The 16585-nt window shown below is 37.2% G+C and overlaps 1 protein-coding gene across 23 annotated transcripts in view; it reads left to right on the top strand.

Annotated features, from left to right (window-relative positions):
- Positions 1–16585, top strand: part of Sox5 (SRY-box transcription factor 5) — a 922227-nt gene that overhangs the window by 714402 nt on the left and 191240 nt on the right. For 22 of the 23 annotated variants that reach the window (XM_074075856.1, XM_074075864.1, XM_074075855.1 and 19 more), the window contains one exon: positions 14274–14360. The exons of the other annotated variant lie outside the window; for it this stretch is intronic. In XM_074075856.1, the coding sequence (XP_073931957.1) occupies positions 14274–14360 (87 nt within the window). The remainder of the gene's footprint in view (positions 1–14273; positions 14361–16585) is intronic. 23 annotated transcript variants of the gene reach the window in all.

Below are 16585 nucleotides of genomic sequence, written 5' to 3' on the forward strand. Positions count from 1 at the left end.
TGAGGCCAACATAAAAGCAGAGGGAGCATTGAGCTTGAAATACATGAGGAAAAGTACGACAACAACTCCAACAGAGGCCTTTAATGGGAAATCCCCGGTCATCTCATTATAAGTGCATCCCTAGGAGCCAAGGGTTATGAGTGTTAGTGAAAAGGTGGTATTATAAGAAATTGATTATAATCAAGCTTAATGTATTTAGGCTTAATAAACATATTGTACGGTTGTACGGAGGTAGCGAGGATCATGGCATACGAGAGACCTCTTAGCAACGGCCCGTTCCTAAGTGTTTTCTTTCATAATGTTGATCTTCAGAGGCCTCTCCTTCCTGGTGGGAAAATAGGAATTTGTGTGAGGAAGAGCTGATCACAGAGTCGGGCACTGGCCCCTATTAACCCCAGAAAATACAATTCAATGTATAGCTTATCGTCTTAATCTCTCAACGACTTTCCAAGTATATTTTCTAATATGGTATTGTCTGTAACAAACAGATGTCTCCCCCAGGTCACTGTTTGTAATTTAGTAAATTGTAGGAGTCCGACTGGAGAGCCCAGTGCTGGGGTAAAGGATGAATGCTCGAGCTGCCTCATTAACTTAAGGCAGGTAAGAGGCTGGTGGGCTTAAAGGATTTGGCCATCGCCCCATAGAGAACTACCGCCTTGTAATTCAAATAGGGTGGAATAAACTGTTTTTTCCCTCGTATTTTTTCCTTCCATGCTGTGAAGTCTCAATGACCATTGTTTTGTGGGCATTTTATGTGACAACAACAACAGAAAGGTGGAAATATGTATAAACACAAGAGTTTCAGTTAAACTCACATCAGTTTTTCTAACGATGCTGGTTTTCGTTTTTGCACAGCTTTGTTTGGCACCAAACTCTTCACATTTTGGGGATTTGGCCTTGCTGGTTTATAATTTCTGTGGATGCTGTGCTATAAGCTGAACAATTTGCTGAGAAAAAAGAGAGAAATGAATAATTCAAGTTTTTCATCTAGAATTATGGACTAAAATGCTAAACTGACATGTACTGTACAATAGGAAGACCTGTTAGATTATGCATGTACTTGTTTACACATTTTATCAATATTCTTGTAAAAAATTTAATCTTATTATACAAAATAATTTCTCTTGTGTTCTTTGGTAGCTGCCATGGAATAATGATATTTTATCTCAGTAGAAATAGGACACTATCTTTTATTTTTAATTTCATACATATATATATTCATATTCCCCGTCAAGTAATAAAGATCTGTTTCAATGATTATGAATTTAGTGCAATGATTTGCAATGTTTTAATTTACCAAATTTCTTACCTTAAAATATTTTCTAGTGCAATTTAGATTATGAGCAGCTAGCACACTTGGAATTATTTATTTGGGCTACTTATTAACTGGTGATCTAAAGCCCTATTATTGGAACATTTCGTAAGAATGTTCTCAATGTATTTTTCTGTTTTATTCTCATTATTAGCAATGTTTTATCTGAATCATCTTCCTTGAAGAATTACAAGAATTTTTCTAATTAGCTGAGGGCGGTCAAGTCTTTTGAAACATTCTCATTCATTGAAGTGTTCCTGGTGGGTGGGAGAACTAATGTCCAGCAGCAGAGAAGCCATAGGGCTAAAGCTCTCTGTATCTCTCTCTGAGAACTTAGATAGTAGGTTTCTTGGGGTTTTCATACCCCTCAGGGAGGATTCCCAGAGGTGTAGACACCTTTGAGTTTCTAACATGTGGAACGCAGGCTTTCGTGCCTTTAAACTACACCTTTCCCAAGTTTGTAAAAGCTTGCCCTCTGACCCCAAGGTCAGAAAATTGGGTGGTCTCTCATTTTACAGGATTTGCCCATCCTTTTGAAATGAAATACTGATCTGTATCTTAATTTTTCACTGCTGATACATCACTGCACTTCACCAAAATCCACATATGTTTAAATGTGCTTGTTTTTCTGCCTTTTAAAAATTCCGTTCTTTTAAACAAGCAAGGAATGCATATCACAGAGTGATAACATCCTTCGAGCCCTCCCCACACCATCTATTATTTTTCGTTGGATACTCTTATTTAGAGGAGTTGAGTTCAAATTATATGTAGATGCTAGATGCTAATTACACTAAATACATGTGTACATAAAAGATATTTAGGAGACTGATAGATAATATCTTCATCACTTATGACATATGTGAAAGTCAAGTTGGTGGAGGTTACTGTTGGTAATCTAAGCACAGGAGAAAGAGGAATATTCAGCAGTACCCTTTCTCTTTCCTGCATCTTCTTTCCCAGTATTTAATTATTCTCATTTTCCTCTTGGTTATTAGATCTGAGACACGATTCTGTGAATGTCACCTACTAAAGGAGGGTATGAAGGATATCCAGTCAAAATGCTGTTGACCTATAGAAGTCTATCTTAATTATATTAAAGATAATATGGACTGAGTAACTTACTTTGTGCCATAACACAATTTCCAGGGTTAATAATTTGTGGTGCTGCCATTCCATTAAAGACTCTACCTGGAGATTTTTCTGAATGAAGAGGTCTTCATCTTCATTTTCATAGATTTACCAAATTATGTGTAACATTCTACTGTTCTTCTTAGGAATTTCTTTTTTTCTCTTTTCCATTTACATAACTACATATATATCTTAAGTGTGAGGTGCCATGTGTTGAAAAGCATGTATGTTCTCCAGCACCACTGTAAAAAGTAGTAAAAAGTATGTATGTGTCTATTGTGTGATCACATGATTTATGATCACATATTTAAATTTTTTAATGTGAGTTTTGATCAGGATATACCAGTAAACCATTGTCTTCCTTTTCATCTTACTAAATAGTTATAGTATATATTGGCGCCTGGGTAGCTCTTTAGTGCATTTTGCTCTGACTTTTTTTTCTTGCATTTGAAACACTGTATTTCATGAAGTTGTAAAATAGGAAAATAGTAGAAGGTATTTGGATTATTTAAATTAGTAATGATTAATTATTGCTCAATGACAGTGTGGTGTTAATTTTTTTTATTTTCCTAGGAAGAATTCAATACATTCTCTTCTTTCAAGTCTTTTTCGTTAGTAAACTTTCTCAAGTTTGCAGTAATTGACTAGGATGCCTTTACCCTTGTTCTTATTCTCCAAGTCACTGTTTATCAAAGTGAATGATGAAATGTTTAGATTCCTGTGACTCAAACAAGACACATGAACAGAGCTCTCTGGTGGCCTTGGGAGTTCGCATTTTAAGGAAACTGCCCCGAGCTTATGAAGTCTTCATGGATAGGGTCCACTCTTACCATGCTTTTGGTGATAATCTCCATGCCTAGAAAAACATTCAGTACACACTTTTTGTTGAGTTAATTCACTGTGCTTATTTTTTTTCCCTTTATTGTTGTGCTGTGGCATATACAAAGGTTCTTATTATATTATTCTTGAACTCACCCTTTCCACCACTTCCCTTTATCCACCCACCCCCCTCAGTTCATGGAACAGTTCCAACAGGTATCATTTTGCATTTATATGCATGTGTACACATGTTTTGTACCATACTCACTCTCCTACCTCCTTTCCCTGCCACCTCCCCCCTCCCACTGGTGCCAACTTGTGCAGAACTTCTGTGCAGAACTTGTTCTGCCCTCCTGTTCTCTGATTTTGCAAAAGAGAAAAAATAAGAAGATAAACATGACATTTTTGCTAATTTGAGATAAAGATAGCTAGCTACACAGGGAGTTTCCTTATGATATTTCCATGTATATATGTGTTCTACTCCCAATTGATTCATCTCCTCTACTTATCTACATCTTACTTTAGTCCCTTTCTTATAGTGGTTTCAGCCTGTTTAAGATTTCTATATTCATTCTTGTATAGAGAGTATATCAACCATATTCAAATTTTTAGTTTCCTTCTTTTACCCTACCCCTTCCATGCACGACCTCCTCTTAGTGTGACCAGTGTTTCATAATATTACTGAATTTGTATTTGGTCTGTATTCCACATATGAGAGAGAAAATGCTTCTTTTGGCCTTCTGAGTCTGTCTAATTTCACTTAAGATGATGTTCTCCAGTCCCATCCACTTACCTGCAAAGGAGAAAATTTCATTCTTCCTTGTGTCCGAATAAAATTCCATTGTATATAAATACCACATTTTCTTAATCCATTTGTTAGTAGTGGGGCATCTTGGCTGTTTCCTTAGCTTAGCTATCGTGAACAGGGCTACAATAAACATGGATGTTCAGGTGTCTTTGTTGTAAGCTCACTCACATTTCTTTGGATATATCCCTAGGAGTGGAACTGCTGAGTCATATGGCAGATCTACTTTTAGTTTTTTAAGGAGCCTCCTGTTTTCTATAGTGGCTATACTAGCTTACATTCTATGCTTATTTTAATGTAACTTTATATTGCTAGTGTGATTCAGTTATTACCCTAATTATGACAAGATGAGAGATTGGCCCCATTTTTGGAAATAATTACCTAGTAGAAGTTTTCATAGTGACTTCAATTGATAAACAGGTTACTATAGAAGTCTTTCTTTATGGCAGTACTACCAAAGTAGCATTTAGAAAAAAAATCTATCCGTAGATTTACTTACTATCCATTACATTAATTCAAGGAAGCTGTGATCTCTAATTTTGATGCAATGAATGAGACACTAGGAGAGGGGCTCTATGATACTGTGGCCAATGGAGTAGCAGGTTTGAGAGTCTGGCTATAATTTTATACATCGTCCCCCGTGAGACTGTGAGTTTCTTGAGGTACAGAGGCCAGGTTTTAGTGCCTAACACAGTGCCACAGTGATTGTTACATAAATATGTGAATGAATGGATAGAGTATGATGCCTCTGGACTTTACATGAGTGAATTGTGCAAAATAAATGAAATGATTGTAAAATAATTGCTCTCGAGGTGGTGGATGGTGTAGGACAAGTGGTAGAGCACTTGCAATAGAAAGCACAAAGCCCTGAATTAAATCCTCAGGACTGAAAAAAATAAAAACCTTATGGTGGCCAGGTGTGCTGGCTCATGCCTGTAATCTCAGCTACTTGGGAGGCAGAGATAGGAGGGTTGCCACATGAGGCCAGCTTGGGCAAAATAAATTACCAAGACCATATCTCACCTGACAGGTAGACATAGTGATCATATCTGTTATCTCAGTTATGGGAGAAGCACGGGTAGGAGGATTGCCATCTGAGACCAGCCCTGGCAAAAATCGTGAGACCAACACTATTTGAAAAATAAATAAAAGTAGAAAGGGCTAGAGATGTGGCGCGAGTGGTAGAGCACCTGCCTAGCAAGTGCAAGGCTGTGAGTTCAAAACCCCAGAATCCTTAACTGTACATGTATAATTTTAGACCCACTGCCTTTATCACTAAGAGCAGGCTCTGCTGATACAGGTAAAACAACACCACACCTTCTTTTGCTTTTTTTCTATTTATCCATGTTTTCTCTTCTAAATTTTTAAAATTTCTTTTCTATATTGTTTATCTTGTTTCCTCTTAGCTGAAAATACTCCTTACAGAAAAGATTTACAGCTTTTTGTTTTTCCTGTTCTGAACTCTTGAGAGTCACAGCATATCATAGTTAACATATGACTGCAAGCTTCATTGTTGGTGAGATTGTGTCTGAGCTTGTGAACGTTAAATGCCATCTTAGAAATAAAGCTATTGTATTTTCTCATCTAAGATTAGCTTAAAAATGAAACCAACCAAAATTCGTAAAAAAGGTTGTAACAGACCAAATACAGCAAGTTGTTAAGGCAGATGGACTACATTGGTTAAGAAGCCTATGTACAAATTTTGATATATGATTTTAAGCAAATCAGAGAATATTTGTCTTGATTCTTAAATCTGATTCTATGTATCAGAACAGAAAAGTCATAATTGAATTACAAGTAGCTTTTCAGCTCAACTGTTCAGCTACCTGTGCATCACATTCTCTGACTTATCCCCTGAATCATGTCACTTGTTATTGTTTCTGTTTTCAAGCACCTGGCAGGCTGAGAACCCGACTTGTGTTCACATGTGTGGTGATAGAGAAGATTCAGGATGTTTAGTGTTTTAGTATCAGGCTGTATACACTTTAATTCTTGCTTCCAGTCCTAAAACATTCTGTCATATTTTTAAAGTGTTGGACTTCTTATTCTAATGTATATGTTAAGTGGCTTTCTATTTCTATGCTTTTGTATCTGCTTTCTCTTCTCTACCAACTACCATTACAACTTTGAGCAACAGTAAAATCTTACACCAGTGTCATTAACTTTCAATTTCTGCATGTTCTAGATATCCAATAAAATGGATGTTTATGTGAATACACTCTTTATAGTAGTATTGTAATTCAAATACCTGCAGAGGTAATCCTTTTCTTAAATATGTCAGTAGGTACATATAAACTGCTTACCACTCTGCATTCTTATCTTTACGCAATTGTGATAAGTTTAAGTTATCTTAAGCTTCTTGTCATTTTCTTTATGAATTTGTCTTGTGAAATTAAAACTTCCTTTTAAATATGCCTTATGCTCATATAACTTAGGCTATAATTTAGTTCTTATGGTATCGTTTCTATTTTTCTTTATGGTTCTATCCTAAGTATACATAATGGAGAAAATACTGTATCGAATAATTATAGAAAAAGTAATTATTTTTTATCATTGGTTTCTAAGAAAGTTGATTATCTGAAGGGGACAAGAGAAATAGCCATGAAAATCTTTTGTAAGAAAAATTGACTACAGTGTGTTGTATCATAAATATCTTTCCTCCTGATTCTCTTCCTATCAAGTTGCTTTTGCTTTCTATTCATCCTCTTTCTTTAGTAACCCTTTTCCTTCCTCCTCCTGCCCACCTCATCTTCTCATTGTAAGTAATGGCTGGAACTTGAATCATGTCTCTACATCCACTGTTTGCTGACATCATAAATTATTCGGATCCAAATGGACAATATTCATTAGCTGGGCACTTTACTGAAAGAGACTTCCACAAGAGTGCTGCATTCTCCCATGTTTATTAAAAGTTAAAATGCTGCAGCTGTCATGGGGGTTGGGGCATCAGCCATGATGGAGGACAGGGCCACAGTGCTAATAAATAAAAATAATAACTATTACAGTTGCTGAGTACCCTGGGAGAAGAGCACTACAAAGCTGTTTGCTGTTCCCCTTCACTTGTCAGCAGCCTGGATGTTTAAAAGCTTTAGATGACATCGAAGACCTAATAGAATCTTTGGAAAGTTAGAGACAACTGTACAAAAAGGATAAAAAAAGCAGGCAAAGATTATTTGCATTTATCTGTATGTGTGTGTGCTCTTTGGGACATCCCCTACATTAATGTACTGGAAAGAAGAACTTCCCTGTCCCTCATACTTCTGCACCCCCTAATCAGAGATGACCAACTGAGACACAGGTCATTGTCATGAAAACAGATACAGGTGGAGCCATTTACCTTTGCTCAAACTTGATCTCTGGTAGCTTTAATAACAGATGAGATAGGTGTGTATGTGTACACACACACACACGCACACATGTATGTACATTGGACTTCTGAAGTGGTTCCCTTGGTTTGTTATATACTGAAGCATAGTTGTAATGTTAGTTAACAGCTTTAGGTGTTACTATGTGCCCAGCCAATTTTAAGTGCTTTGCATAAGTTAGTTCTCACACCAAACACGAAATAAGTGCAGCCATTCTCCTCTTTCCAGTGAGTGAAGCACACAGAGGTTAAATCGTGTGCTGAAGATCAGTCAGTGATGGTGTCAGATTTTGTGAAATCAAATTAGTACTTATTATATTTAGCAGTAAGACATAAAGTGGAAGTAGTACATGAGGAGTAAGTATTTTCAGTTGTTGATAAAAATAACTTAATAACTTACAGCATTTTTGTGGGGAAATAATATTTAAACAAAAACAAAGATTTGTAATTGATATAAGAAAATAGTTACTTCCTACATGGTGGAGTGAGTGAAATGATCGTTTATTCTGTCACTCACAAATTACATCTATCTTTTAGATATTTTTTTTGTGTAGAAAACATAGAGCCGTCTTGTAAGGAGAAACCCAAGGTTACTGACATATAGACAGGTACCATATTGATGAAGGCACATTTAACCATGTGATGAAAAAGACTGTTGTGTAGTATGATACAACCTTGGGTGTAACTGAACAGCAGGGCTGTGTTAATTGTGTCAGCTGGTGCAACAAGAAAGTTTAAGTTTGTTACCAATGACTTAGAGCAAAATGATGGCACATTAAAACTTTCAGAACCTAACTCAAAAGACATTTTCATTGTCGTTGCTAGCAAACTCTTCTTAACTTCCAAGTGGACTCAAACAAGTATTTTGGCAGTCCTAACACTAGCAGTGTTTCCAGAGCTGAAATATAAATGCTTACTGAAATCCTAATGCTTTGCAATTTCAGTTGTTTCTCTTGTGTGGTTTGGTATGTGTTCTTTTTTAGCACTTCCCAGAGGAACTTGACATTGCCAGTGACAGATTAGCTGCAGTGCCTGGAGACTGTAAGGGTCTTCTCAGGTAAAGATAATCTGACAGATATGTAAAAATTTCTGTAACTCACATGTATTGCTTAATACTCATCAACAAATGTTACCTAGACATGTAGCTCTTACCCTCCTGAATTCAACTCTTACTCAATGCAATTCACAGATTTAGCCCAATCTTTCCCTCAAAAATAATCCTTTTGTTCCTGATTGAATAACTAAATAGCAACAATATTGAATTGTAATTAGCTTTTGGAGGAAAACTATATTTTGAAGGAAACTAAATTTGGCCAAATGCACTAACTTGCATTTGTTCTGAAGTTTCATAGGGCTATCAGATGAAGACTTTCACAAGTAGAATACTGAATTAACAGTGCTGAATTCTAACAGGTCGTTTACTTATTAGTACCTCATTATAACTATCAATTAACACCAGCTGAGGTAAATAAAGTGAGGGTAAAATTTCATTTTTTTCAAAAGTTTGGCCCCTTATTGAAGTAATTTGTGGTGGCTGTGGGTTTAGGCCACGGGCGGACCAAGTGCTGAAAATGAGCAAGGCCCTGGATTCAATTTCTAGCTCCAAAGGGGGAAGTTGTAGGCTGATGCATTGAAGTGAATACTGAACTGGGGAACTCAGCTTCAAGTCTTGCCTTGATCTTTAATTAGATTTTTAATTTTGGGTAATTATTTAAACTTTCTAACTCATCTTTCCAGACTATAAAACAAAGAGTTTGGTCTAGACCAGCTTTTAACTCAAATTGAGCAAAACGGTCATCTTACAATGCTAATTTCCTTGCAAAATATTTAAATACTGCATAATCCATAACTCACTTGAAGACTGGCAGTCTGTTAGCACCTTAAAAAAATGTAATTTTTGTTGGAACGGTATTCAGATTTGTTTAGTGTAAGTTAGATTTACATGACAATGGATTGCTTATTTTGTTTTAGTTTTAAGCAGCCAACCCATTTATGTTCCGTATATGTCTGGTAAATGTTTTAGTAAATTACCTTTATAAGATGATATTGAAGGATCTTTCCAGCACTAAAATCCTGACTATACAACATGAATAATCTACACATCCTTTTACTTCTTCACATCCAAGAAAGTCATTGACATATTTTCAAATTTATCTATCTTATTGTTCCTCCCAAAAGACAACTCTCCTTCCTCGATGTACACTATCACATGTCTAGAACAACACGGGTCAGCTGAAGCTACAGAATCAAAACATAAACAGTAGTAGGTTTGGTATGACCTCACTCCTGGCACTTTGTTTAAAAAGTCAAATATTATCCATACGTGGTTTTTGCTTGTTCAGTTTTTCAATAAGCTCTGCCACAGCGGCTCAAGGGAGATTAAGAAAAAAAAAAAAAAGTACATAAGCACAAAGCAAAAAACCTGAGCTTGTGTGTAAAGCTACTGCACTAGAGCATCTGTGGTTTAGTTTTTGGCACCGGCAGCATGTTGGAGAATTACAATATGTTGGCATGAGTCTCCAGGTTTCATTGTTCCAGATGAGGGAGTCAATCTTAAGAGCGTTTGGCACTAAAGGGAAAGCGGAGTGAGAGTTATAGGGAATGAACAGGCCCTAAAGAGGCAGGGTGCTGCTGTAACAATGGCTGGCACAGCCGGGGAGGCCATTCACTTGTGGGGGTTGCCATAGGCAGGGATGGGAAGAGGCAAATGTGAGCAAAGGAAGCAAGGGTATGAGGGGAGAAGCAGGCAAATGTTTCAAAAGGGTCCTGGTGGGGGGAAGACATAAGTAAGCTAACTGGATTCGTCTTAATGTTAATGTGTTGACAGATGAAGGGTACCTTTCACTTATCTAATTTATCTTAGCTTATTTCTTAACATTTATTTTATTTTCTCTTTTAAATATATACATTTTAACTTTTCGCTGAAGTGATAGATGTTTAAATTAAGAGGAACTGGTTTGTGTTTTATCTGTTGTACTTTCGAACTAGATGACATTGGGCAAAATATGTTTCTAAGCCTTTGATTTCCTCACCTGCAAAGTGGGTTTAATAACTGTATATATTACTAAGAAAATTGTTGCGCCTGGCAGCATTGGGTAAACTGAAATGCTGCGAGAAAAACAGTTATTTTATTTACGCTGAAGGTAATAATGATAACCCAATCCTTGGGAGGATGAAATCTCAAGAGAAAGGCATCATCTCAGGAGAGTCATTAAATGTTTAAACTAAACACACAGCACAGCTTAACATGAAATAAAAGATCTAGAACTTGAACACTTGTAAGTGATGATCCAAGCAACGTAGTACCTTCTTCGTAGGCTATAACACAATTCTGCGTGTTTCTAAAGTCTCATTTTAGAAAATGCAATATCCAGGAGACTACCCTTATCTTCTAGTCCGTGAATGGAAAAGCAGCACTACATGATTGTGACAAACTTCACTCTACTTGGTTCACACGTTAGTGAACAGGTGCCTGGTAAATATTGGGCTCTTGCCATTTAGTCTTTTACATTTCTAGTCACAGATGTTCTATGAGATCTTTACTGTTCTCAGAGAAGTCCAATAAATGCTACATGTCTGTCTGTTGTGTTCTTTATGGGGAGATTATTTCTTAACATTTCTTTAGGAACTACCCATTGAAACTATAGCAGTTGGTCAAAGAACACTGGGTGTGGATTTGTGGAAACTTTTATTTGACAGAAATTTGAATAGAGGGTTGTGTGACGTCATGGGCAAATAACCTTCAAACCCTTCCCCCATTTCCCCAGCTAGCTAGTGTCACAGGATTGGTGAGAAGGCAAGTTGTTGGACTTGCAGCCAACAAGTCCAACAACTGTATAAGTAAAATGAGCTATTTCATTGTATATCTCTGCTGCATGGTGGTAGGTTTTCATTAAATTGTCCAGACTACTCTAAAGGGTAGTCATATAGTTGGACTACTTTCTGAGGGTAATGAGAACTAAAAGAAATCTTGCCTTGTGTTTCCATAGTTGCTGCTCATACATACATGTCACCCTGGAAAACTCAATTTATCCCTTCAAGTTTCACTTCATCTGGTGGAATTACTGAGTATGTGTGCATGTGTGTACATGTCTGTGTTGTATGTGTGTGCTGGAAGTAGCAAAGGCTTTGAGATCCAGAAAGCTGAATTTAGCTCCATCTCAGGTAAATTGTGATGTCACCATAACTTTGCTATCTGAAATGGTGAAACAGATGTAATCAATGCTTACTTCAGAAGATTATCGGCAGAAATATGAGACACTACGTGTGAAGGGCCTGCTAGACTCCTGAGCACTCAGCCTTCAAATGATAGCTTTCATCACCATGTCATTGTGGATAAGAGAGGTAGGAATATGTGGGGAAAAGTACTCAGCTCAGAGTCTTCAGGCCAGTCCATTTTTTATCTTCTGTGTCTTTTCTTTCACTGTCTTCAGCTGGTTGCTGTGATTTCCTAAGAAAATGCAGCATAGTTCCTGGCACAGCAGTTGCTCAATAAATGTATTTGAATGCACTTGAACATACATACCTCATCCAGATTGTGTTAGTGTCTTTATTCATCCATAAACACAGCAACCCTGTGTCAGATGTGTGCCTGATTTTACATTTTATAAATACCTTGGTCTTAAAGAACTTTCTCGTTCTTCTGTAGTCACATGGCTCTGTACAGGAGCCTTATATCTTTATGCTAGTTAATAAAGAGGCCAGGAATGTTTTGCAGGTTTCAGAAATCTAGCGGCTGTTTCTTTAACTCTGCAACTTAGACAGAAGACTTATGTTTCTTTCTGAGCACACTACAGTAGATATTTTGTCTAGCGGCAGGGGAAAAGCTTTGTCCTGGGCTTTGCAGACAATAGCCTTAAAAGTGAAATGGTCTGCTTAGGGTGCAGGGAGGTTTGGGGCCCATTGTGAGTGCACAATGCTTTTCTCTTGCTGCATTCCTGCTTTGCAAAGGTTTGTTAGCTTTTAATGACTGACAGGACTCTATTGCAAATACCATATTGGCTGTGCCCTGTTTACATGCTACGCAAGAATTTTTGTAGAGTGCTGGAAAAAGAAACAGTGCTGTTTGTTTGACCTACTCTGATAAGGTTTAAGAAATGATTTTACTCTCAGTGCTTACTGGGAATGTAGAAAGGTTGGAGATCCTTGCAGTCGGATTTTAAACTTACTCTGAAAGCATCGGTGAACAGACATACTGGCTACAGTGGGAAGATGTTTGTTCTGTTGCTCACAGAATTGAAATGATAAGTTTCGAAGCTATGGGAGAAAAACAAGATATTTTAAGAAAATGTGAAAGCAAACTCTTTAGTATTTTCCCCCCAAAATGTAAAAGTAGTTTAGTTCACATTAGTTTAGCTTTTCCCTTTAAATGTGAAAACTACAGATATGTATATTATTACAAAAGGAAAATGCTTTTCACACTTTCCCTAGGTATAGCTGCACTTACCGTACCTAGGGTATATATATATATATACCTCTATGTATACACTGGGTGAAGCAATAATCAGAGACATTCGCCATTTTAATTTCTGCAAGTTTTTAACATCTGAGAAAAAAAAATCTTCCATATATCACATCTCTGCTGTAAAGTCCACACAGGCTTTGTTACTCTGCGGGTTGATGGCTGCAAGATGGGGTCTTAGAAGAGTATATGGTGTTGGTAAAAGATAGATGGTGGTAAAGACTCCCAAAGATGAATTTTACTGTGAGGAAAATTAACCAGTTTCTGATAGTGTGATGGTCTCCAAGACAGACGGTCTCTTTGATAAGTTAACATGCAGTCCCTTTATGCCTCCTCCTAGGGGTAAACAAATGCATGAACACACACACATACACACAAACCCAATGTGGAGAATAGCGTGTAGTCTAAGATACAGATAATAAGGGGGGCATTGTCATTTAGATGGCACATACAGGGACACTTATCTTTTGTACACTCCATTTTCTGACTGAATGCAGTGCTAATCGTGGGATTGAAAGCCATTGTAATTGTGTACCCTCTCAATGCTGACAAGAATATACAATTACGTTGTTTGGAACCAAGTTTAATGCTTGGGAGTTTTATTAGCATTTATATTTACTTATATACTAAAATTCAGCACAAAGGAGAGGTCGAAAACCATGTGATATACAGAAACAAATACCAAACAACACTATAACCTTCCTCTCTAAAATGTGTGTTGTCCCTTCCCAATACAAGGCATTTTAAAAGAATATGATACAAATCTGAAGTAAGCAAATAATAGATTTCCATTATAGGCATTGCTCACTTCTCTAGATTTTGCAATCTTTTTAAAGCTTCTTTTATATCAATATATCAACTTTTTTTTTTTTTTAACAATTGCAGTACTGGCAAATCTTGCCACAGTGTGCTTACCACCACACGATGTTAAACACATATTATAAAGTGGACGTAATTGTAAACACAGAGGGATATAATTACACGGAGCAGATTTAAGAGCTAATTCTTTGCCTTTTTTTCCTCTGCATTTTATCAACATAATTATTTTTTGACTGCAGACTAACACCCTGAAATTGACAAGCATTCATTATAGCAAGAATTTGTTCACCAAATTGAAAAACAATGAACTGCAGGTTTATATGCACCCATTGTCATAAAGAATTAGTATGGCTTTGTTCTGCAAGAGGAAAAAGCTAATGATTTTGAAACAGCAGGTGACAAAACACATTCTTTTTTTCTTCCCCTGTTATCAGTTTGTGGATGAAGTCATTATGAACTGGGGCCAGGAGAGGGGCGGCCTTGTTTTTAGCAGATAGACTTTTAAAGAGCCCCATTGTAAAGATAGTCATGTTGATTTGCTTACATTATTTCTTTCTTTACTTAGAAACCCCCAGTATTGAAAAGCTACTCTCAAAGGACTGGAAAGACAAGCTTCTTGCCATGGGATCAGGGAACTTTGGAGAAATAAAAGGTAATATGTGTGTAATTATTGTGATCCGGAGCATAACATGAAGCTGATGATCAGGAGAATTAGTGGTGATAACGAAGTTCTGTCTACATTCTTTGTATTTCATGCTTCTCTGTGTTAGCTCTTTCTAGCTTTAAATGAAATATATCACTGTTCTTATTTTACCTTTGCTTAAACCTTGTAGGATAAACAGCAGGGTTTATTTCTTTCTTTTCTTTAACAGAATAACTCTATTATTTCTTTTACATCCTTTGGTTTTCCTCAATTTTTAATTTAAATTGTTTACTTCAAAAGTAGGGCTATACCTACAGCAAGGTTAAAAATCGCACATCTTATAAAGTTATTTTACACATTCTCTGTATCAGAAGTACGTGTGCATATTTTGTAGTTGAAACCACAAATGACAGATGAGGAGGGCAAATTCAAGGTTGTAGTCTATCAGTAAGTTTTCGCATTGGTTTTATTTTGGTCTTCAGTTACACAGGCTGAGAGAAATTCTATGCGGACTACAAGAGGTACTGAAAGCTCATCTTAATAAACTTCTACTGATTTCCTTATCTATGTGAGAATGATGTGATCCTTTCAGTTAATTTAAAAGTATGTTTTCTCAGAGTTTGATGAGCTGGCCACAGTTTTCTATTTGGAATTCTAAGCCCTAAAGGAGGATTAATTTTGAGAAGGTCAGGGTACTTGGTCATCAACATTAACACATTTAGTTAGGCATTTTTGGTCGATGCTGAGTATCTATTTAAAACAGCACCAGAGTCATATTCGTACACTTGTAGAAATATGGGTGGAAAGAACTTTTTTGCTTTTGTGAGGGAGGCAGTTGTCATCCTAAAGGCTCCTTCCCATCTGAGTGTCTTGGGGAATGGCAAAACATTCGTCTTCTCAAATGTTTGGCCTTCACAACTTTCATATCTGGATATTTGGAAAGTTCCAGAAAAGGTTTGACTGATCATTTCATTTGTTCATCCAAACCACCTGGAATTCAATACAGCCAGGCCATGATTGATTGTGGATGAATGAGTTCTAATCAACAAATTCACCAATTGAAGTCTATCATGGAATAAAATTTAAATGAGTGAAAAATTAACCTGCCTTCAGGAGCTTGAAGACAAGTTTAAGGAGCACTTAGAATTTTCGTGTTGGGAGGCTGCAGGTCCTTCACGTTATTTGGATGGGTTTTAAGCCACTTGCATCCAAGCCATAGCAAGTGTTCTCTGTGTCTTTATTCTCCACTAGCCTAGGTAATAATCCGGAGTGAAGCAGAAAGGACAGCCTGTTCCAGCCTTGTAATCTCATTCCATTCTATTGCAGGACAAACATTTTTTTCCCCTCCCGCCCTCGTTTTCCTTCACAAGTCAGACTTAAAAGCAGCAACAGCAAGGATGATAGGCCTAGAGGAAAGAGGCTCAGCTGTCCTTTCAGGCTTGCTGGGGGTGAGTCCAGGAAGCTACAGTACAACCACAAAAGAGGTGTCTGTCTTTAATTTTGAGGTTTTTAGGCTTCACTTTCAGAGCACAAGTTTGGTTATTGTCCTCTGGTTCTGTTGAAAAAGCTGTTTTCAGAAGCATTTTAAAAGCAACTGTAGGTCTTTCTTCTGCTGGGGGCCTGGTTCTGAGGTGCTCTGCTCAGGTTTGGCAGTAAACTGGATGAAAGCCTGAGTTACTTTTCCTGTTGACTGCCTGTGACACTTGCAATTACTATCCATTGTTCATAGGTGGCTGGAAAGTGGACAGGATACAATGGTTGGTTGCCCTCTCGGGGTAAATGAATTTGACTTACTGGTTCTTGGGGGGTCAGATTATGCCGTGCCCAGGAAATGTCGTTTTCTTGCCACCTCAGAAGAAGTTAGAGGAGAACAATGGCCTGGTTGTTTAGCAGCTGTTTTTATGAGGCACAGAAGGGTGTTAAGTGTTGCATACCCACACGCTGTTGAAGGTGGGGGAAGGGAAGGATAAGTGTGTGATGCCTTTTTAAAGTACGAACTTACTGGATTGCTGGACACTTTATCAACGGTGATCTAAAATAATGTATGTGAACAGCAGCTTTGCAGAAGGTGGGATGTTTATAGCCTTCACAGTATTTACTGAGTCTTCTTGTGGATTGAGACTTCTCCATTTATACAGGGCAGTTTTCATTTAATTTAGTGAGTTTCAGAAAATGCATGAGTGACTGAAAGAGACAGAGAGAAAGGAAAGGGGGAGAAAGGGGAGGGAAGGCAA

The sequence above is a fragment of the Castor canadensis genome, chromosome 6, assembly GCF_047511655.1.
Source record: "Castor canadensis chromosome 6, mCasCan1.hap1v2, whole genome shotgun sequence".
NCBI classification, from domain to species: Eukaryota; Metazoa; Chordata; class Mammalia; order Rodentia; family Castoridae; genus Castor; species Castor canadensis.